Source organism: Harmonia axyridis, chromosome X, assembly GCF_914767665.1.
Source record: "Harmonia axyridis chromosome X, icHarAxyr1.1, whole genome shotgun sequence".
NCBI lineage: Eukaryota > Metazoa > Arthropoda > Insecta > Coleoptera > Coccinellidae > Harmonia > Harmonia axyridis.
Window position 1 is genome coordinate 7,370,883 of NC_059508.1, and position 25,091 is coordinate 7,395,973.

Here is a 25,091-nt window from a genome sequence, read left to right on the forward strand (position 1 = left end):
ACAGTGGAAGGAATCTATTTTCACCCCGGTTTTCAAAACTGGGGATCCAACCAAGATGACAAACTACCGCCCTATATCAGTTATAGATAATTTCGCAAAAATTTTTGAACAGACCTTGAAGAATAGATTGGTTGAATTTTTTAACGCACATGGTCTGATGACTGACAGTCAGTACGGTTTTGTAAGGGTAACGAACACTGAGGACGCAATTGTCGACATGTTGGAACGATCTCTAGAGGCGATGAATAAATCATCCAAGTGTCTTGCAGTTTTCCCTGATGTTGCTAAAGCATTTGATACTGTGTCGCACGAAAAATTACTTCATGAATTATCGCAGATGGGAGTTCGTGGTTCGGCCCTTGATCTTTTATATTATTATCTATCTGACAGATATCAGACGGTGAGAGTTGGGGGAGAAATGAGCAGTAGATTGGGGGTGAAGATGGAAGTACCTCAAGGAACGGTGTTGGGTCCAATACTATTCCTTGTATATTTGAACAACATCTCAAAAATAAGAAATTTTGAGGGTCACACTGCATGTTATGCGGACGATACAGCTGTGGTTTTCACTGGTAAAGATTGGGAGGAAGTTGAGTTTAAAGCTGAATCAGGTTCAAAAAAAATTCAGTTATGGTCCAATCATAATTTATTAAGTCTTAACATTGGAAAAACTAGACATTTAACTTTTTCTCCATCGGTGGTTGATCAGCCGAAGGAATTTTCGCTCAGAATGCTCAGAATTCCCCTACCTGCGGTACTGGTGCCTGTAACTGTCCTGTTCTAACTAAATCTTCTTCTGTGAAATATTTGGGTGTTATAATAGATCAGCTAATACGTTGGAAAGAACAGATAAACCACGTTACTCGAAGAATTAAGGCATTTATGCATAGATTTTATTTATTGAGAGATATATTATCGAGAAAAAATTTGGTCATTTTATACAACAGTCTCGCTGAATCCATAATCAGATATTGTATTGTGGCGTGGGGTGGTGCATTCTTTTTTAACATGAGATCTCTGCAAGTGGCCCAGAATGCTTTGATAAAGGTAATTTTCAAAAAAGATAGGTTATTCTCCACCAAATTACTCTATGAAACTACTGGGTTTCTCAACATTAGAACCATTTTTATGTATCGGTGCATATTGAGGGTATATCATAATCTGACTGATTCCACTGTTAAAAATACGAAAACAACTAGATCCACTTACAGGAAGGATTTGAATGTTCATTTTTATAGCAAGTCTTTCCTATTCTATGGTCCGAAACTATTTAATCTTATTCCAATTAATTTGAGAGAAATAAAGAAAACCAAAGAATTCAAGATGAAAGTTGAAGAATTCATTTTAAAACATAATGAAAAGTTCAAAATTGATTAAGTGAGTTCATGTGGTGCGGGTGCCTCCTCTGTCTGTTCCTTGTTGGTCCGTTTAATTTTGAGATTGGATATTTATTTGTTTTCACTTCACTCTGGTGACATTCATTCGTAGACTGATTTTTTTTGTTGTATTATTTTGTGTTGATTAATTATGTTATTGGTTGAGTATGTACAAAATGTTGTAGCATCCGCGAAAGGAAGGAATTACACCACAGTCATTCTCGCCTAGGTAACTCTGCTCTTGAACCGGTTGTTATGGGATTTATATAAATATAATTATGTAAAAAAAGTGTTCATTGTCTTTTCATTTTGAATAAATTGAAAATTGAATTACTCCCAGTTATTTTGCTTCCTTTTTCCATTCTATCGTCTGGTTTTCTATTTTAACGTTTCCTGCTTTCTCTTTCTTTATTGCTGTTCCTCCGAAGTAGAATGCAACTGTTTTCGATGTATTTACTTTGAATCTTCATTTCTTGAATTATTCCATCAGTTTATCTAGGTCTATCTGTAACTGCCTACTAATTTTTTGTCCTCCTTCTACTGTGATACTATCTGGCAGTGTCATCTGAGAACTGGGCTATCTTGCATCTATTCATTTTCTGTATGTCTGCCATTTATAAGTTGAACAGCAGTGGTCCATTCACCGATCCTTGGGGGCCTTCGGCTTCTATTTCATCGTTTCATGTGGTAGGGATAACTAAAACCTGGCTCAGACCAGGTATTGAATCAGACATACTTCAGATTGATGGGTATAAATTCGTGCGGCGGGATAGATTTTGTAGAAGAGGTGGTGGTCTTGGGGTGTATGTAAAAGCTAATTTTAAATTCGATATCATTAAAACTTCTGATGAAATTGAACAGTTGTGGATCAAGCTTTTCTTGGATGACTTCACGGTTGCATTTGGCGTAGTTCATAAGCCTCCAGAGCAGTCTTATGTGGATTTTCTTTCATAATTTGAGGCAACTGCATCTGAGATAATGTTTCAAGTCGATCAGGTTATTTGTGTGGGTGATTTCAACATAGATCTTATGCGGCCAGATGCACCTAACTCTCGTTATGCATATAAAATTTTTGGAGGGATAGGCCTAAAACAGTTAATAAATGAACCCACTCGCCTCACAGACAATTCTGCAACAATGATTGACTTAATTCTTTCTAACGATCATATCGGGACGATATCTAGTGGAACAATTCCTGATAAAATAGCAGACCACCAACTGGTTTTCAGTAAGTTTAAAATGAACAGCTCCAAAGGCTCTCAGGTTTTCAAAATCATCCGCGATTATAAAGAAAATAAATATTGTTAATTTCGAAAATGACCTTGAATCGATTCCGTGGCGTGGTATTTACGATATCAATGATGTTGATAAGAAAGTAGAGTTTATCACAGATAATATTAGAGCAGTCTTGAATATACACGCTCCTGAGAGATTAGTACATATTTCTAAAAAAAATGCCCCTTGGTTGACAACCCAGATACGCAAAATGATGGCTGATAGAGACAAATTCGAGCGATCTTATTACATAAAAGCGCTTAAGAAATCAAGTGACTTACGCATTGGAGAGAGAAAAGAAAGATTACTTTAGTCGTTAGTTCTCACAGTCAGACAGATGGAAATCATTGAAACTTCTTAAGATAAAAAAGAAAGGGAATACACAGGATTTGCCAGATCATATTAATGATCCCAATAAGATGAATAATTTCTTTGCAAATTATGGTAGCGATCTTCCTCTGGATCCGTCAATCTTGTCATACTATAGGTCTTGGCGTTTCGGTAGTAAAAGAGAATTTAATTTTTCGTCAGTTTCAGAAATTGATACCTTGAACATTATTGTAAAATTAAAGACTGGGGCTATGAGTTTTGATGGTATAAATCTCTTTACTCTAAATTTTTGCGTTCCTTTTCTATTGCCTTATATCACACACGTTATTAATTTTTGTATTGGAAAATCCGTCTTTCCACTTGAGTGGAAGAAGGCTAAGATAATACCTGTGGCCAAGATCACAGACCCTGAAGCATTCTGCGATCTTAGACCTATCAGTATATTGCCCATTTTGTCCAAGATTCTCGAAAAGGTTTCAGAGGCTCAACTTGTTGAGTATGTCTATGCTGAGAACATTATTCCCCAACATCAATCGGGATTCCGTAGGGGTCATAGTTCCATGATCGCTTTGTCAAAAATTACTGATGACATTTTCCATGCTTCTGATCAGGGAAAAACAACTGCCTTGATCCTTCTAGATTATTCAAGAGCATTTGATAGTCTTAATCACGAGCTTCTAGATGCTGTTCTGGAATTTATCGGTTTCTCTCCAAACAGCAGAAGACTAATAGCTAACTTCACTGGTGGGAGATGCCAACCGGTTTTTATTAATGGTGTTGTATCTTCTTTTCTAGAACTCAATAGAGGAGTGCCCTAGGGGTCTATTTTGGGCCCCCTTCTATACGTAATATATGTGAGCCAGTTCTCTCGCTGTTTTCTATCGTGTTTGTTTCATTATTATGCTGATGATACTCAGATGTATTTGTCCTCTTCTCCATCGGAGTCTGATCGGGCAGTGGCGGCAATCAATTATGATATCTCTTCCATCTCAGAATTTTATAGAAAGCATTGCCTGAGGTTGAATATTTCTAAGTCTGCGATTGTGGTATTTGGTGGTAGGCGATCTGACTTTGAGGAGAATTATATGAATTGCATCAGTATCGATGGCGAACAAATTGTATTCCAGAAAAATATAAAGAGTTTGGGGCTCGTGATTGACCAAGACTTGAGATTCACGGATCATATAAATAAAAAATTACGAAGTGCATATATAAGTCTAAAATTAATTTATCAAAGTAGGACTGTTTTGTCGCGTCCACTTAAGTCTATGCTATGCGATTCTTTGGTATTATCACAGCTTACTTACTGTGACACGATATATGGCCCATGTTTGACCAAAAGTGATGCTGTACGTGTGCAAAGGTTGCAGAATTCATTTTTAAGACTGATTTTTGGTGTGAGAAAGTTCGATCATATTAGTCATTATCTTGGGATAAATGGATGGTTGAACATGAGCGAGCGCAGATATTTGCATACTATCTGTTATTTTCGGGAAATTCTTGAAACTAAAATTCCACTTTATCTTTATAACAAAATAACCTTCAGATCTGAAGTTCATGATGTCAGTGTACGATCAAGAGTTAGACTATCGATACCGAAACATTCCCTGCGGCTGTTTGAGCGGTCTCTCTCATATCAGATTGTTAATCTTTTGAACAAACTGCCTTTTGACATTTTGGAGATTGATTCACGGAGACGTTTCAGAATAAAAATTTTTGAAAACCTCATTTCGTCCCCGCAATATTTTATTTCCCTTTCTGCAAATTAGGTATAAATAATGACAATGTTTTTTTTTTGTTTGTTTCATTGGGCTGAGAGATTATTACTTTATTAGTTGAATTGTATCAATCTGTATAGGTATATGATGTTTTTTTTTGTGTATACTTTTTTTTTTGTCTTTCATGGGTTACGTGGAAGAGAAGACACTTCACTTGAAGTGAACTGAACCTCGCCCTTTGCCATATTTTTCAATTTACTATGATGTATTATTTTCTATGTCAATTGCAATAAAGACATATATTATTTCTCTGATCGTTGACCTGGTACTATCGATATTCACCCTAAATTTTTTATTTGCCCGGTACCACTGTATCAATCTCGTAAGTTTGATTGGAAATTTCATCAACTTCATTTTGTATATCAGACCTCGATGCCACATTTCATCAAATGCCTTTTCTAGTATCTAATCTAATATTTGCAGAATATGTCGAAGGTCGTCCACCAGATTTTGAACGATTCTGGAATTTTTTAAACCTATTTGTGCTATTAATCTCGAGAATTGGAAGTGTGTTACAGACTGATTATGTTTCCTGTACAGACAGAATCCAAGAATTTTTAATATTTACAGCAATTAGAGATTCATCGCAGAACTGAGCATTTGATTTGAAAGATCGTCAAGAACAGGCCTAAGGCCTAACATAAGAAGAAGAAGAAGAATAATAATAAGAGATTCACGGCTTGGCTTGATATTCGAGCTACTTGGCTTAGAATTGAAAAACTACTAGTTGACTTGAACTTGAGTTGATTTCAAGTGAAGCTTGAGCTGAATAGCTTGAAAATCAAGTATAATAGCTTGAATATCGAGCCAAGCCCTAACAGCAATCAATGTGCCATGTAATTATTGGCCACCAATATTTCTTGCCTCTTATTTCGATTCTATACACGTTTATGTTGGCCTTGCTTTGAAATTTTCATTCAAACATTTACTTGAATATAAGGTTCCTTCGAATACGAATCCGTACAAGGCTACAAAACTTGCGATATAATTTTCACAGCGATGAAAGCCAAACCAAAACCATTCGCCCAAATACTGAAGAATCAGGCAAACTACAAGGAAAGATCTTCGAGATACCTGTACGAGATGTCAAAAAAATTCACAAATAAAACCAATTGTTCGTTTCTATAGAAACCATTGGGGCAGTTCGAAAGAGATTAATTCAGCTTGTGGCGTTCTCTAAGGAGAATTTACTGACTCTTCAGCGTAAACGACAACGATTTGTCTTCAGCGTTTTCATTGGCACAAAGGTCAACGTTCTGTTTTTCAGATGAGTCGAGATAAAGTCGATTATCAGATCGCTGAAAAACTCGAGCTGGGGGTTTTATCTAATACAATTAGAAATCTGGTTTTTCGAAAAGTATAGGTATTCATAAATGTTTTCAGTTTTCCTATACCTGGTTTTCCATAAATCCCCAGATGCTTTATGTGAAGCAGTAAATACGGAATTGAATAAACCCAATTCAAAGAAACCACCTATTTACATTCATTCCATTGTTGGTCATATCATATTGAAGGTACATCACTTCAATGCTTCAAATAGACACCGAGATTGTTCGAAGACTCATACTACAGAAGGATCAAAGCGATATTTCCTTTGTATAAACCAGTAAATCTACGATTCCAACGTTATTTCTGAAAAACGAGAACGAGAGTACAAATATTTCATTTCCATTGTATATATAGTTATTGTCATTGTGATGTAAGAATATTTTCATATCGTCCGAAAGAAAATAAAACTTACAATAAAGGAACAGCCATGGAGATATCTGGGACAATCGTGAGGAGTTCGAGGAATATTTTATTGTGAATGCGATCAATATACTCATCTCTTTGTCGAAGGTAAATGTGTAGGTTTATGGAAGATGAATGAAATTCTTTTCGTAAGATTCAAACATGTTTTTGAGCGCTCGTATATTACTATGTTTGTATTTTAGGTATTTGACCCTCAAGCGCATTTAATAAACTTGAATTTTAATTCATAGTGAATAAATGCTATAATCTAGGATTTTGAGGTATTTTTTTTTTAGTTTTTCGAATACTGGTGCTGACCAGCTCGAATGATATCGTACGGTTAATGCCAATGCAGACATTTGTAACGGTTATATTTTACACCATTTAGATTTCGGTTGTTACTGCGCCCTCTAGAGGTTGATTGTTGATTCAACTCGGAATATTCCGTATTAATATAAATTTAAATTTATTATGGAACAGTTATTTCCGGATAAGTGAGGTCGAATATCATTACCGTTGGGAAATATTTTATAGTTTCTGGATTTCTTGTTTGTTTTCTTCTGTGTGGGAGGTTTCGTTTGACAACTGGTAGATTCTGTGGTTATGGATTGTCAAAATGGAGGTTATCTGGTTATCTGGTTATCGGCGATTTGAGATAATTTTGGAAGAGATTTTTTTTGGAAGAAAATTGGACTCGAATTGGAGAATATATGATCTCGAATCATCCTTGTTATAGGCGATTATTTCTTCAATTTGAGTAATTCCCTGTATGGTTTATGGTATTGTGAATATTTCTGGGAACTACGTTTTATACGTGATTATAAGGTTTTCTTCCACAAGGCCCATCTCTTGTACTGAATTTACTCTGAAGATCTGAGAGGTATGATATCATTCCTATATCTTGTGTCATTATCTGAGATTTCTATTTTATTAGGATTCGCTTCCCGGCGATTAGTTCGAACAACTGTGGAACTTACACGAAGAAAATCAAGAACATCCTTTTCCCTCGAACAAGAACTGAGAGGTATAGATTCCTTTTTATTTTGTGTACAATATCTTATAGTATTTTATTAGGGTCCTAGTGCCTGGATATTTTTGGGAATCCTAGTGCCTGGTTGGATTTGTAATCCTAGTGCCTGGGTAACGTTGAGAATCCTAGTGCCTGGGTTGAATTGAAGAATCCTAGTGCCTGGATATTTTGGAGAATCTTAGTGCTGGATATCTTTGAGCATCCTAGTGCCTGGTTACGTTCAGGAATTCTAAGTCTGGTATAGTACGGTTGGAGTTTATGGCATTTATTTTCTGGTATATGGTGCTGAATTCTGGTGCAGTTCTGATGTATGGTACATTCTGATAGATGGTACAGTTCGAGTACGTAGTATATTGCTGGCATATGGTGTAGCTCGAGTAGATGGTACATTCTACGTATAGAGATCTCACCGTTAGATTTGCTGTCAACCTTCAATATTAATTTTGTATCAGGTAACCGGTGCTTGCACTGGGTATTGTATTGAGATTTAGTTTTAGAAGTAACGATTTAGTGTACTGATGGTAAATCAGTCATTGGAATAGAAGTTAACGGTTTTTATTATTAGTTTTCTGTCCATTGACAGTTATATTAAAATATATTGAATCAAGGTTGTTTATTGCTTATTAGATACTGTGGAAATTGTAAACAGTTTGCGGTGAGGTGCACTTCACTAACTGGCCATTGATTTTAACAACTATAATACTTGTGTATCCCTTCAGGATTTGTAACTGGAATTTATTATCACTTTATTCAATCTGCTATTTTATACCAGCCAGTTATTACAATCACTGTATTTGTATATTCCTTCAGGATCTGTGGTTTAGGTCAATCTTCTTGTTTACTCGGTTATTTGTCTGGTTTAGTATCTGGTATATTTGGAGTTTGTTGAACTCCGTTTACGTTTAGTTTTGGTTTCGAAGTTTTAGGTTCAGCCTAAGCCAAGTGTGGCTGATATAAGTATTCTATTTTGAGGATTAGTTTAGGCATTTTAGGTTGTAGGAAGCCCTTCTGGCATTTGTTGTTGATTATAGTTTATAGGAAGCCCTTCTGGCATTTGTTAGTGTTAGGTAAAGTTTTTGGAAAGCCCTTCTGGCTCTTGGTAATTTAGAGCATTCTTTTTCATTATTTTTTTATTATCAACCACTGCATAAATTTTAATTTTATTAAACGTTTGACTTGAGTGATTTGTTTTACTGCTACTCTGGTAGAGGAGTACGCAATTTATTTTTAAGACAGGCATATCTCTACCTGGTGCCCATTATTACCTTCCATCTAATTTTGAAGAACTCACTCCCATCTTCACTGAGTGTAGTCGCGAGCCGAATTTAGCCTTGTGACCGGCTTACTCAAGGTCGACACGTCACACATTGCTGCTTGTCATCAACATGTCATGGCTTTGTAATTCTGTACCACTCTGAATGGTAGAGACTTATCAGAAACGGATTTTTTCAACTCAGTAGGAGTGCGATAGGTTCGAACATACTCCTTCAGGCACGAGTTGAGTTGAAAGAATGAATGTACCTCTCTAGGCCATTCTCGTGCCCTTCCTTAATTGGTTATCAAGTTTCTTCACTGATAGAACAATGAGAGTAAGAGTACAAAACATTTCTACCGATAATGTCATCTCTGGCGCCCCCCAAGGATCAATCTTGGGACGCTTTTTGTTTGGGCTATTTATGAATGATCCTATGAAAGCAGATTAAATCATTCTGTCTGCTGACGACATATCAGTAGCAATTACAGCGTCAAGTCATGATGAGCTCATTAATGGTTTCTGTAAAATTTTAGTAGAAAATTTCATATCATGGTGCCACAAGAATGCAATAATGGTGAATATAAATTGAACACAGTTTAATAAGATTTATTAATAATTCTAAGGCAATTGTGATATTATAATCATTTATATTAAAGACCCGGTAAAATTCACAAGAATGAACACGTTTATGCTCAAAGAATTCACGTGGTTAATTTTCCCAGTGATAGCTGGTTTCGCAATTGTACACATTGGTAAACAACTCAATTTCCAGTTTTGTTTTTCATTTTTTTTTTCACGTATTCATTACCGTTCACGGATCCACAGCCATCTATATAAGCTACCGAGTGTATAATTTGTCTGCTTTCGCGAATGTTCTTTCATCTACGCTTTACAGTGGACTCTGCTACTGACCAGTTCATTATCTAGAATAACATCCAGAAATTTAAGATTCATTTCATTTTATTTCTGAGTGAATATAACACTGAACAAGGATTATATTGCAGTTAATTTCTCTCAATTGTTGCAGATTTAAAAGTTGAATCGAATAACTTTTTACGAAGTAGATTAGCTACGTACGTTTGAGTTTTGTAAAAGAAAAGCTCGAAGTTGTTTAGTGTTACAAAGGAAAACAATTCGTGAAATGCATTAATTGAACAATAACTCAAAAAAAAAGGTTTTCAAATTGTACATTTTTCTTTTAATGAACGTTTCGTAAACATTCTCAACAGTTTTTTTTCAAATATCACTCAAAATAATTTGTTTGATTCAATAATTATTCAACAGTCAGATAACGGCTAGAAATTCCGAAATGTTGTAACTCTGTTTATTTAATCTCGGCGCAATGTTTGATATTTTGTGTTGGCATCCAAGAAAAATTATCTGTTTATAGTTTATAAGTAGGGTAAATGTAGGTAATGGGGATCACTTAAGCGAAAATGAAAATAAAATCAAATATATGAATCAACTATTTATTGCTCTGTTCTTATTATAAACTTTACTTACTATACTATCAACTGAGATCAACTTTAATCACTTTGGCTTATTAGTTTTGGTACAATATAAAATTTAAAAAAATATCAGTTTGATCACAATTGTCAACACCGGTTGGCAATGGTGATCAGCATGTGGACAATGGTGATCAACACATATCACACACATAATTGTACGCAGAGTCCCATCCAGTACAATCGGCATGAGCCCAGTGCCCACAAGAAGTGCATCGGTACCATGTTTCATTGTTTCGTCCAAATTCACCACATACAAGACACAAGTTGCTTGCATCTTCTGTATCATCGTTTTCGTCATCCTGGCATAACTCATCCGTATTCACGTCTGACATCGAAGCATCATTGGAGTCCTGCAGTATTTTCTTCTTTACCTTCTCACGACGGATCTCCTGTGGCTTGCTTTTCTTCCCTATTCCTTTTCCTTTTCCTTGAGTTTTCAAAGCTTTGGCCTTCTTTTTATTTTCTTTTTCAACTAGGGCGTCTTTGATAGGTGTAGATGTTAAAATCGTTGCGTGCTGTTTTTGTCTTCCTTGTCTTTTCTTGGCAACTGTTACTTTCTTAGGCATTTGAATGAAATTTTGAACACTTGTCAGATCCTTAGATGTTGATGGTATATCAAATTGAGACAACCGTGTAGTCACTCGTTCAGATGTAGTGGGACAATATGTGGATGTACTTGGAATAGGACTATTTTGTTCTAGCTCGATAGTAGCTGTTATGGATGATACGGAGGCAACAGCACCAACAGAAGGCGATCCTAAAATAGAGTCAGCAAGATCTTGAACAACGATTGGCTCTGACTGTAGGACTTCAGCTGCTATAAAGTCTTCATCTGAAAAAACATTGGCATTTATCGGAAATATGCCCGTTGCTTTGAATCCTGCTTCGGCCTTACTCATGGAGGCAACATTAGAGAACGCTTTTTTGACCAACGAAGCAACATCATAGGGTGTTATTCTTTGTAAAAGTTGGCTCTTCATGAATAAATCGCATTCTCTTCTATATGCAGCTTTGAATGGACCAAAAAAGGACACATCTAATGGCTGCATGCGATGAGAGGTATGGGGTGGAAGAGATAGCATATGGACATAGTTTTCCTTACAATACTCAAAGATGGCCAGTGAACTGTGGCTAGCATGATTGTCCAGTATTAATAGTATCGGCTCTTCTGCAGAAGGTTTGGCGTACTGGGTAAAATGTTTGAGCCATTGAAGGAAAAGTTCTTCATTTATCCATCCATTGTCCGAACATTTGTATATTGCTCCTGTTGGTCCATCCTTTTCAAGAGTCGGGGTCATCCTCTTTCGGGGAAAAATGAACATCGGCGGGACATATCCACCTCCAGCACTCATAGCGCAGAGCATAGTGATATTCTTACCCCTCTCCCAACTTGTTATGGACCCTACTCTCTTTTGTCCCGTTGCAGTTAATACTCTTTCAGGCTCTTGGACGGTAGAGATGCCGGTTTCATCACAATTGTAAATATTTTTAGCCAAAAATTTGTACTTCTCCATTAGTTCCTCTAGCAGATTGTAGAATCGTCCAACTTCAGTCTTGTTAAAGGCTGTAACTCTATTGATGCTAGTAGCTTCGGGCTTCCTTACAGAAATATTATTTCTGGCAATGAATCCCTCAAACCAAACTCGACCAGCCAATCTTGTACTCTTATTAAAATCGTGTTTCAGATTTAGGGCTTCAGCGTATTCAAACGCTGCTCTTTTTATTTGATTTGGGGTGCAGCCGTAGAATATGTTGGCCATTTTCTTGATTATGTCCGCGAATTCTTTCTCCATTTCAGGAGTGAAGACAGTTTGACGGCCGAGACGAGGTGCCTTATCAAATTTTTTTTTGTACCTCTTGTAAAGACTGGCAAATGGAATATTCATGGTCTTCGCGGCATTTCTTATAGAATAATTTTGTTCGACGATGAGCTTTATAGCCCTTTGCAGGTCCTCCATAGTCCAGTTAGCTTTATTAGTCGTTCTAGGACGTACTTTCGGCATCTAAAAACAAAAAATCATACTGTTTTACCGAGATTAAGTAGTGTGGGCAATGGGGATCACTATGTAGGTAATTGGGATCACCCGATTCCGATTACCTACATAGGCAAAAAGCGGGGGAAAGAACCCTGGCAAATATAATATAGGTTATAACAACAATATAGCTGTTGAATTGGACACTAAAATGCTACGACTGTTACACTTTGCATGTACAGAAATAAATATTTATTATTTTGTGACTTACCTTCGGATTTATCAACTCGAAAAATTAGATGAAAATAACACGAAACCTTCTCACACCCGTCTCACTCCTACGCATCGCTCGAACTGAGTGAATTACCGGCTGCGAACAGGAATGGCGTATAGCTATCGTTTAGTTATGTTGGCATCGGTGGTTCGCGCTCGATTTTTGTTATTTTGGGGTGATTACCATTGCCTACTGATTCCCATTGCCTACATTTACCCTACAAACTAAAGGAAAACCCACAATAATTAACCTAAAGTCAATACAAAAGGTTTAATTTGTGTCAAATCTATTGATTTCCATTAGGGTCAATAGTAGGATAATTGGAGAACTGAAAATTTGAATTGAAGTCGACAACTGTTGTTTAAGATTCCATTGTTAATCACTAAAAGAATACTCCTAATTAATTTTCCGGTTGTCAATCTTCTTGTTGACCGAAAATTCATAAATACCGAACGTGTATATTGATAAATCAAATAACCATTTCAGATCTGCTCGTCAAAAGACTGTATCAATTTTTCTGAGTGAAATATCGAGTAAGGACAGGTAGATAGAATCGATATGGTGTAAAAAATATTCACCCTTTGCCAATTGATATTCAGCAATAGAGCCGAGTTTTCAGTTTTAAAAATGATATGACGATTAGGTTTTGATCATACCTACATATTAGACCGAATGATTTAATAATTGAAAACAAAGATCTTCTCGTTGAAACAATATCCCTACCTAAAATATAAAATAAATGGAATGGGTTCTGTCTATCATTCGACGGCTCAAAATTCGGAAAAAAGGGGTACGCAGAATTTGCACTGATGGACTCTCCGCTCTTGGTTGGTGAGCACCTCCTTTTTTCATTTGGGGCCAGTAAATTTATTGTCTAACAATACTCTCGAAGTATTTAGCGGTATTCAACGGATCGTGGTATCCACTTCAAAGGGACATCTGGCCAAGCCTTTTTATGGACTAGTTCAAGTGACTTTGGATATACTACATCTTTATATTCAACATAATTGCATTATTGTGGCACCATGATATGAAATTTTCTACTAAAATTTTACAGGAACGAATGAGCTCATCATAACTTGATGCTGTAATTGCTACTGAGGTGTCGTCAGCAAACAGAGTGATATAATCTGCTTTCATATGATCATTCATGAATAGCCCAAAGGAAAGAGGTCCCAAGAATGATCCTTGGGGGACGCCAGAGGTGATATTATACTTTTCAGTAGAAATGTTCTGTACTCTTACTCACATTGTTCTATCAGTTAGGAAACTTGATAACCAATCAAGGAAAATAACTCGAAACCCTAGATTATAGCATTGACTTCCAATGAATGAAAAGCCAAGTACACCAAATGCGCTCAAAAATATGTATGAATCTTACGAAAAGAACGATAACAACCAAGTGAAAACAGAGCACGTTGCCTGGTTGGTTATACAGGGCGTTTCATTGAGAAACGGAAATACTTCACAGGTGCATAGGTGGCACCAATGCGGTTCTGGAGATGCCCCATTTATTGGGTCTTACTGTCTTCGTAGCCGAGATACAGGGTGTTTTATGAATTTTGCCCGTTTCTTTCAGATGCCATATCAAACGAACCACCTATTATATTTTCTTCATATCTGGCAAATATGTTCTTAATTGAGAGCTCAAACGTATCATGCAATAACAGGGTGTTTTAATGAATTTTGCCCGTTTCTTTCTGAGGCCATATCAAACGAACAACCCGGCATATTTTCTTCATATTTGGCAAATATGTCCCTAAGTGAGAGCCCAAACACCTATAATGCAATAACCGCCTTGAAAATCCAGGTCCAGGTTGATAAAATATTATGAATCGTTTGAATCCTCGAAACAACACCCTTTACATCGGAATTTTGAAAATCTGTTTTAATATTCGGAAACACCACTTAAAAACTGACAAACTGAAAAATGTTTTTAGGAACTTGGATACCTGAAAGTGATTCGAAGTGACTTTTAACTATGAATTATGAAAAATATTGAATTCATAATTATTTCAACATTACTTTGTAATTTATTTTCACACTGATTTTCCTTTTCATAGCTGTATACTAATTCAGTTTCTATTTATTGAGAATTGAAATGAATAAGGTTGATATCGTATATTTTGAAACAATTAGGAACAAAAAACATAATAACGAAATAATAAGAAAATTACTACAAAAACGGGTCGAAATGTCCTCCATTTTGATCTGAACATTTTCTTGCTCGTTTCAGAATATCTCGAACTGCTCTCCGAATCACGTATTTAGATTGTTTTTCATTTTCTGGCTAGCCTCTTCTATTTTTCTAATTAGTTGATCCCGAGTATTGATTTCAGAGGAATAAACTAATGCTTTCATGTGACCCCAGCAAACCAAATTCTTAAAAACTTAACGTTTACGTTGAAAATTTGTTTAGTAATGAGAAACGACGAGAGAGTAACTCAAAAATAAAAAACTGAAATGGTATACAGCTATAAAAAGGAAAATCAATGTGAAAATTAATTACAAAGCAATGTTGAAATAATTATGGATTCAATATTTTCATAATTCATTGTTAAAAGTCACTTCAAACCACTTTCAGGTATCCAAGTTCTTAAAAACTTAAATAAATTTGTGCAGTAAAACTGTCTGCGCGAAAATTTGAATTTCACGTCTCAGTTTAGTTTCTAGTGGTGTTTCCGAATATTAAAACAGATTTTCAAAATTCCGATGTACAGGGTGTTGTTTCGAGGATTCAAATTCATAATTTTTTGATGACCTGGACCTGGATTTTCAAGGCGGTTATTGTATGATACGTTTGGGCTCTCAATTAGGAACATATTTGCCAAAGATGAAGAAAATATACCGGGTTGTTCGTTTGATATTGCCTCAGAAAGAAACGGGCAAAATTCATAAAACACCCTGTATCTCGGCTACGAAGACAGTATGATCCAATAAATGAGGTATCTCCAGAACCGTCTTGGTGCCACCTATGCACCTGTGAAGTATTTACGTTTCCCAATGAAACAACCTGTATACTAATCTATACGTTCGCCAGCCAGATTTATGGTTTATTTAGGTACATTGATCGCTCTCCTTGTGCTCAAATTTATATTTGTAGTTGCATCACAACCACCCACCAACTCTAATCCCCTGCATTTAATGCCTAACAAAATTAATATGAACTTGAAATTCAAATTCAGAGAAGTAAGTCTGCTAGAAGTACGAGATATAATAGATAGTCTTAAATATAACAGAACCACGGACTATTCTGGATTGTCAGTGGCCCTAATCAAGAAGAACATTAACACACTAGTTTCTCCACTTACAAAATTAATCAACCAGTGCATAAATGAGAGAATATTTCCTGACTGTCTAAAACTTGCCAAGATAATTCAAGTCTACAAAAGAGGAGGAAAAAAGATTGTAGAAAACTTTCGCCCGATATCCATATTATTATTATTTTTGTTATTATTATAATTTGATTCGAATCAAGGACATGGTCCTGTGAGATTCAATATACATAAAGAGTATTAGTCATACGAGCAGTTGGGCACAAGAGAAGTACATAGCAGTGTTTAACAGACATATAGAAACAACCAAAATATGTAGGAAAAGAAAAACAAGAAAATAAGGAACAATGATGAAAGCAAATATATTCCAGCGTGATAAAAAAAAAAACTAAATATCGTCATATCGATTTTTAAAACTGTTTATAGATGGAGCATTCACAACACTAGGCGGAAGGGAATTCCAATATTCAAAAACCCGATTGGGGAGGAAATTTCTCCTCGCAGTGGAATTGAATCGTTCCTTCTTCAGCTTCAGGTTGTGACCGCACAACCGAGTATCACAGTTTAGTGAGAAAATGGAGCATTAATCAGCGTTGATGAAACTGTTAAGGATGCGGAAAGTCATAATGAGGTGGCCACGAAGCTTGCGCCGTTCGAAAGTGTCGAGGTTTGCGATAGCCAGTCGCTGCTCGTACGAAGGCCTTACCCGGCCGAACGACATACGTGTGGCAGATCGCTGAACGGACTCCAGCAAATGACGATCGCGCACTAGCCCGGCACTCCACACTGGACCCGCGAACTCCAAAATTGGTCTGATGTAGGTTGTGTACAGTTTGACCGCCGTGGAGAATGATAACCGGGAGAAAGATTTATGCAGAAGGTACATGGATGAATTAGCCCGTCTGCACACCGAAGCTATATGACTGGACCAGGTCAAATCAATCGTCACCATCACTCCCAAATCAACATGGAAATCGACACTCGATAGGGGGATATCATCAATTCTGTACTGGAGTTTTGGGTTTGACCTGCCGATATGCAACACGACACACTTCGAAATATTCAACGGAAGCAACCAGGTTCGACACCAGCTCCGCAACTCGTCCAGGTCACGTCGAAGTTGTTGAAAACCAGTGCAGGGGTCAGCATATATTTTGGCGTCATCAGCGAAGAAAGAACTTGGCGACCTCAGAAGGCAAGAGATGTCAGCGGTGTACACCAGAAACAACAGTGGGCCAAGTACGGATCCCTGAGGAACACCACTCAAAACTGACCGACCAGACGAATAAGCGCCACCAACCCGAACACGAAAAGATCGACCGGTCAAAAATGCCGAAATCCAGCGAAGCAGCCTACCCCGAATACCGGAATGTTCAAGCTTTTGTAAAAGTCTGCGGCGCGGTACACGGTCAAAAGCCTTAGAAAAGTCCAAATATATCACATCCATAGATCTTCCACAATCGATCGCAGCAGACCAGTCATTCACGCACTGTAACAGGTTAGTTATTACCGATCGACCAGGGACGAAGCCATGCTGCTCTCTAGGGATTACATTGTTTGTCAGCAGGAACTCGGTCATGTGTTGGCTAATCATTGCCTCCATCAGCTTGGCAGCGACAGAGACAAGGCTTATCGGCCGATAGTTATGAGGGTCTAATTTGTCACCTTTCTTGAATATAGGTGTGATGCTTGCAGGTAAAACACCACTCTGCATAGATGATGTCATGATCCTGCTGAGAGGGGCAGATACGATGGAGCCACAGCTTTTCAGAAAGGACGCAGTAATTCCATCCAAACCAGGTGAAGTTGAAGAATCGGGACGGTTGATATATAATTCGACAGTTGACGGGTCCAAATTCAAACACTGGAGCGTTTCGCCAACTCGCTGGGTCAGAATGGGGGCAAAACATCATCGTTAGGCTCGTTGGTAAATACGGAAGTGAAGTGTGCATACCCAACAACTCACCAAACTCCACGTTATCAGCGCAGGTTGATCCATCAGGTCGCCACAGCAGTGGAGTAGCAACCTTAGAGTTGAGTGCGTTCCTTACATGTTTGAACAACCGCTTTTCGTTTTCACCACCAACAATGGACTCCTCGTATCTCCGTCGGGCAAGCGTCAAACTGGAAGATAGATGGTTGGAACATTCCCTGTGAGCTCTGTAATCCTCCGGACTGTGACTGCGACGGAAACGCCTCCAAAGACTGTTCTTGTGTTTGATCAGTCTTTGTTATATATAAATGATATGAGCTTTCAACATTGCGACTGTTTGTGCATCTATTGTGATGACACCTCCATTGTCATTGTTTCAAAATGTATGGAAAACCTTCTTCAAACGAAAGAACTTGCCCTAGAAGAGGTTGAAGAGTGATTTCGTAAGAACCTACTAAAATTAAATACGGAAAAAACAACAAGTTTGAATTTTGGTAGTAGACAGAATCGGGAGTATGCAAATTTTTTAGGCATAGTCTTGGATAATAGACTAGATTGGTTTTCACATGTAGATTTTGTATGTGCTAAATTATCTAAGATAATCTTTTTGTTGAGAAGATTGAAAAAATGTGGCACTCACGAAATGGTAAGAACTGCCTATTTTGCTAATTTTCAGAGTGTGTTGCAGTATGGTATACTCTTATGGGGTAATGCTTCAGAGGCTTCCAGAGTTCACATCCTGCAAAAAAAGGCCATTCGCATTATGTATGGGATCGGAAGAAGAGACTCATGCAGACCAGTATATGTGAAGTATGGAATACTTACCTTTCCTTCACTTTACATAAAGGAGTGTTTGAAATATACTCACCAAAGAAGGAACATCTTGATGCGGAATGGATCATGCCACTTTTTTGACACCAGATACAGGAACGACCTTATAACACCACTACACAAGAGGAAATATACACAGAATTTCTCGACCTACTGGGGAATCAAGATGTTCAACAAACTGCCGGCGGATGTGAGGAATCTACCGGAAAGAGGGTTCTTGAAGGGAATAAGAGATCTGCTCGTCAATAATGCTTTTTATTCAGTGGAAGAATTTTTGTGTTATAATTTGTAATTTGTAAATATTAGAGCTATATTTTGACTAACCATGTAAATTATTGATGGAAATAAATTACTTATTACTTACTTATTACTTATTACTTAAATGACCACTATCAATCCAGGGCTTGCATTGGTTGTGAAGTCTTGTTTTGACTATTGTATGTCTGGATATAGATGAGACCAGTTCGTGAAATGTGTCCCACATGGCGTCAGGATTTTTATCGGCGAATGAGAGATCCCAGTTCACCGCACTCAGCTCCCCAGAAACAGCCTCAAAATCTGTCACTTTATAAAAGAGCATCTTAGCTTTATTTGGCGGGCTAATGTTGACCTGGATGGAAGTAGTCAAAACCACATGGTCGGACCTGGCAACAGGAGGGTGGAACTGAGGAACCGTCAGAAGCTGTTCGTCACTGGCGAAGATCAAATCAAGAGTTGAAAGCATCTGGTTTTGTCTGAAGCGAGTTGGTTCTGTTACGATTTGAATTGAGTTGGAATTCATTATCATATCGGAGAAATTTGTTGCAGAGCTATGAGGATCAGCTGAATCTATCAGTGGCCATTTTATCTGTGGAAAGTTGAAGTCTCCGGCCAGAACTAAATTGGGTGTAGTGGCAGCCAATTGAGAGATATTCTCACACAAAATCTGGTCATCCACTCTGGAAGAATTTGGGGGTCTATATATACATGCAAGTGTTGTAGAGAAAGAACCCAATCTCAATTTTAACGCTAATGTGTCGATGTTGGGACACTCGAGGCAAAGCGTCGTGACCGAGAACGAAATGAGAAGCTCAGATTTAATATAAACGCACACCCCTCCGCCAGCGCGGTTCATTCTATCAGAACGCAAGATAGTGTATCCATTGATGTCAACTAGGGAATCAGGAATTCTAGAACTGAGCCAAGTTTCACATATGAAAATGAAAGACGTGTCATGAACGGGTTGGTCAGGGAAAGTTGACCAACGTTCATTTATCTCCGGTTGAGATGTTCTTTTAACCCCTGGAAGAACTGCTTTCCAGAGGTCTCGGGGAATTAATAATTATGTAAATTCACAAAGATGTTATGGGTGAGTCCGACCCGTCGCTTCAATGAACAGGTATTTTTAGTTCACTTTCTTTCTCTAGGGACAGGATTAGTTTACTGGATCAATAAAAGTCGATTTAAATTTTAAGACTAAATATAATAAAGAAAAATAAAAATATTCAAAATTACAATATCTCCGAAATCTCTATGATGACTGAACGGCCAAAACTTAAAAAAAAAACAAAAAATGTCTCAAATAACCTGTTATTCAATCAAAAGAAACAAAATACCAACTTTGAACTTGGGAGAATCGGGACTACTCAAATTAACATTTTTTTTTCATCGAAAAAGCATTCAAACATCAACAAATAGAATAAAGAATTAAATAGCCAAAAGACTTGCCCTTATCCCACGATGCTAGGTGAGTATTTTAGGCCCTGCCTAAACCTAGTTTCAATTTTTTCAAACTGTTCACTCGAAAACGTGTAATTTCTTATATAACACTTCACTCCCGATCCGCGAATTCCGATCTAACCTAATTTATTCCAAAACAGATTCTAAACTTCGTCCCAAAAAAAAATAATCCCTAATTTTCTATTTCTGACCTAAGTCTTCCTTTCTCAGAGCCAAAACAATCCCTTTTCCTGAATACTTAAAATCTTGAAAACTCACACATATACCAATTTACCATCTATTTAACTTATCCTTAACTTCAATATTACTCTGATATTGAAAAGAAATTGTTTTGCTCTGAGTCCGGTTTCGCGATCGACGTTCGAATTCTAAACCCTTCTCAATAAGAAACCCTAAGCGATACTGACTAAAAACTCAAGCCTCAACCAAATCGTAACCTCGTACTTATCTAAGACCGCCCCAACAATTGCCCAAGTTACCATGCCAATTAGATCATTGCTCAAAAAAAATTTTTCATCCTTCTTTAATCTTTCATCAGCAGAACCTACCTCGGCTTCAAACCAGATTTTTCTGTCGATCTCAGCAAGAAACATACTTCGAATATGCCTACAGCCTAACGAATTTTCTGCTATGTCATATGTGACCAAAACCCATTTACTGAACTTAGATAAGCTAATATTTAGTTTATTCGTTGTTATCCGTGAAAAATATATCGATTTCACCAACGTGGTGTCGAGACGTCTGGAGACGGTAATTAAGAAAAGCAATAATTGAAAAATAAACATCCGGCTTCTTAACTAAGATCGGTTTACACAAGTCGCGATCGCTCTTTTGAATTTAACGTATATTCCCTCTGCATACATAATAATTCCAATAGTTTCAATTATTTCCAAATATCCGATTTACGACATCACTCCCTTATCCGAAAAAGTTGTTGCATCGGATGCCATAACTTTTCCCTTACTTTAATCCTTATTAATGAAGTAGTCTTTCCTCTCCAGTTATTACAATAACTGTAACTCCTATATCAAAAATGGGACTAGCTCAAACTTATTCAAAATTTTTCATTCTTAAACTAAAACTCATCATTAACAAATATCAAACTCATTTAATAACAAATACAAAATAAAACTATAACCTCGTAACCAAACTTTTCAAAAGCTAATCTTCAAAAAAAACTATATCATTTCTACCTACTCCAAGGTCTTAAATTAAGTCTATGGTGGTATGTTTTCCGACATTATTCAATAATTCAAATTAAAATATTATTAACTCAAGAAACAAAAATCTAAATCTTAATACATAAACAAAACAACAAAACAAAATCCATCATATCAATTCAAAACAATTTTTCTCTCATCACTTCACTATCTCCAGCATGGAGTTTATTCACTTTTCGGGATTTCAAAATTTCACTATCGCGGCACTTCCTGGTTCCATAATACTGCTTCCTTAGGTTGTCTGGTGGAATGGTACTGTATTTCTTCCATGGATCTCATCTTCGTCACGGAAATAACCTTTTACTTCGACGTCCATCATAGTTCTGGTGATCTTCTCTTCTTCTTCTTGTTGACGATTTATTTCTCTCATAGAACTTAAGCTTCATAGACTGGCTAGCTTTATTTTCCACATAACAACTTTCATATAAGGACTGGCGGTAGTATGATTCCAAGGCCATATTTAATCATACGATATGCAACGTTGAATACCATTAGTCCATTCATAAATACTCGACTATCGGTGAGGGAGCCATTTCTCCCAAATTAAACATACTCGTCGTCCAACGACGTCTACTGTACTGCTAATCCACTAGCATTCTTCAACCATTACATCTTGGTTTCAAGATTCAGGATTCTCTGAGTATCTTCTTCATCCTCAGTTTCATCGTAATCCCATCTTCTTCTTCACCCATAATATAATCTTCTTCAGTCAACATATCTTCTTCCTCGTCTTCTCAGTTTTTTTCTAAAGCTTCTCTTTATCTAAAGCCCATTGATTGATCAACTCTCTAACCAGTTCATCGAAAAGGTTATCGTCACTTCATGATGTCATTTCAGTTTTGGACATTAACATACACAATTGGAAGTAAGGTCATTCCGTTAACTAGGATTTGATCCATCCATCTTCCTGAAGTTACCTCCATCTTTCGTTGTAGACTTCTTCTTCAATTCGCAAATTTTCATAAAATATTACAAAAAAAATATAATCTGTGCATTATTTAGTTCTCACTAGATATCATGATCTCCCTTAAAATTTCGTAATCAATCAAAATTAAAAAAACTCAAACCAACTAATTATATGAACATAATCACCATAAACGTTCAAAGAATTCAGCAAAAAAAAAAATATTCCATATATTTCACTGTCAAACCCTTGGGTTGAATGTCTCCTTTATATTGTCTCAAATTATCCATTCTGATTTCCAAATAAAACTCTATAAATTTCCCTTCGTTTTTCCGAAGCCTAACATAATAAAAACAAAAATATAGAATAAAAATAAGACATCCTTATCCCAAAACGAGGACCCTTTATCCGGTAGTGGCTTCCTTGAAAGAAGGAGCCACTAGAATCTCACGTTGGGCAGGGTCAACTCAATTCCCTGAGGGACCTGTGTCCCACGTTACCCGCAAATCTAATATAATCAATTCATTCTTCTTACTTTATTCTATCGTCATTCCAAATTTTTAATATCCATTTACTTATTACTCCATAGAAATATTACGCTATAAATCCGCCTTACTTTATTCTGTCTTCGCCGTCGTTCCAAATATGTAATACTCATTTCCGGAATAAACTATTAAATATAACCAAAAAAAAAAAATCTCATTTAAAAAAAAAAAAAAAATTGAAACATCCATATTCCAAAATGGGGACTCTATATCGGGTAGTGGTTTCCTTGGAAGAAGGAGCCACTAGAATCTCACGTTGGGCAGGGTCGACTCAATTCCCTGAGGGACCTGTGTCCCACGTTACCCGCAAATCTTGTGAAATCCTACATTAAACTCATCTAACGATTCTTCGTTCGAAATTTTTAGTGAAAATACGTCATAAATCCTAAATTAAAAAAAATTTATCATCATTACTCAGCACCTTTGGTGTCTTGATTCCATAAATTAAATCCTCAAACAAATTCATAATATCCAAATTACTTCATATATTTCCTCAACTATTTCAAAGTCAAACCGTTCTAAATAAATAATTTCTACTTTCATTTCGCTATACTTCTCTAATAGAAAAAAAAAACGATTCATCAAAATTTACCAATACTATCAATATTTTACGCAATATTCGAAATTCAAAAAAAATAATAAATAAGCATCCATAAATCATCAGACTCAAGCAAAATTTTTCGAAATTTCCGTTACTAGTCCAAAATTCCCAAAATTTATCAAAATATGAATAATCTATATTACAATGGATTTATCTGTAGGTACCGTTTCCTATTAGTCCCAACCCCATCGATCCGGTGGGCGACGTAATCTATTCGATCTACGTAGAGGGATTTCCTCCTCCTCTATTTCCTCGCTTTCCTCTTGTTCCTCAATTTGCGCTCGGTTCCACATCGGAATCATCATTGGTGAAAATTCTCTTATATCAGTACGTTCCTCATCTGACTCGGTGTCGCTACCGTCAGCATCTACTTTCTCCGAACCGTCGGGTTCTTCTATATCCGTCTCAAATTCATTTCTACCTCTATAAAGTTTCAATCTATTTACATGAACGACTTGTTCACCCCCGCATTTTCTTATTCTACACGTAACTGGACCAAGAATTTCCACGATTCTATAAGGTCCTACCCAGGGTTTCGCCAATTTCTTTGATATTCCCTGTTTTACCGCTATTTCCTTCAAATAAACTAATTCTCCTACGCAAAATTGAGGATCCACCGTATTTTTATTAAATTTCTTAACCCTATCTGTTTTCACTTTTTTTGTGGTCTGATACACCTTTCTATATCCTCTTCTCAATCTCTCCGTTAATTCCGCTGCGTAATTATCGTCATAATCATACCTAACTCTATCAGATACTATGAAACTATCTGTAGGCAATACTTGTTCTCTACCGTGCATAAGGAAAAAGGGACTATACCCTGTTGATGAATGAATATTTCCGCGATACGCCATGACTACAAAAGGTCCACTGGTCCCAATCTCTTTGATCACTACTTATAAAATGAGATAACATATCTTTTAATACCCTATGCATACGTTCAATTTGTCCGTTCGTAGTCGGTGCATAACTCGATGTCTGAATCTTTTTAATTCCTAAAATTTTACATACTTCTTTGAACAAACTTGAGGTGAAATTTGCACCTTTATCGGTTAATAATTTTTCTGGTGTACCATGTCTCACAATAATATTTTCTACAAATGCCCTAGCAATCGTATCGGCTTTTTGATCCGGTAATGGTATAGCTTCTATATATTTCGTAAAATAATCCTGGAACGTTAACAAATGTGGCGGCTTCTCATAAAGCCCACATAGCAACAATAATAAACACAACACTCAGTGGCCTAGAGGCTAAGACTGTGTTCTCACTCACCGAGATGCAACAAGGTCCCGGGTTTGAGTCCCGGCGGCTCCCGATAATAATAAATTCCCCAAGCGTGTGTGACACGGCACACACAATTATACCAAAGTCACACTGATGAGTCCGGTGTGTGTGCCAGGGACGAAACGCATAAGTAGGTATACGTGAAATCCTACACAAATATCGATTTCCATTAAGAGAAGTTACAAAAGGCCCTACTATATCCAAAGATGTTAATTCCCAAGGTTTGGTAGTCGGTGTGAAATGTTGTA

General features: G+C 36.8%; 2 protein-coding genes across 3 annotated transcripts in view; one reads left to right on the forward strand and one right to left on the reverse strand.

The window, feature by feature from the left end:
* The window catches only part of LOC123685869 (ras-specific guanine nucleotide-releasing factor 1-like), a 262,806-nt gene that overhangs the window by 107,606 nt on the left and 130,109 nt on the right, over positions 1 to 25,091 (forward strand). The gene's annotated exons all lie outside the window — the stretch shown is intronic.
* LOC123685872 lies at positions 10,243 to 12,727 on the reverse strand. The gene is made up of 2 exons (XM_045625732.1): positions 12,528 to 12,727; positions 10,243 to 12,286 (listed from the first exon to the last, which is right to left on the reverse strand). The coding sequence occupies exon 2, from the start codon at positions 12,284 to 12,286 to the stop codon at positions 10,415 to 10,417; it is 1,872 nt and encodes a 623-aa protein (XP_045481688.1). The 5' UTR covers positions 12,528 to 12,727; the 3' UTR covers positions 10,243 to 10,414.

Excerpts from the sequence above, each read along its gene's own strand:
- LOC123685872 (XM_045625732.1), bottom strand. The coding sequence starts at position 12,286 with ATGCCGAAAGTACGTCCTAGAACGACTAATAAAGCTAACTGGACTATG.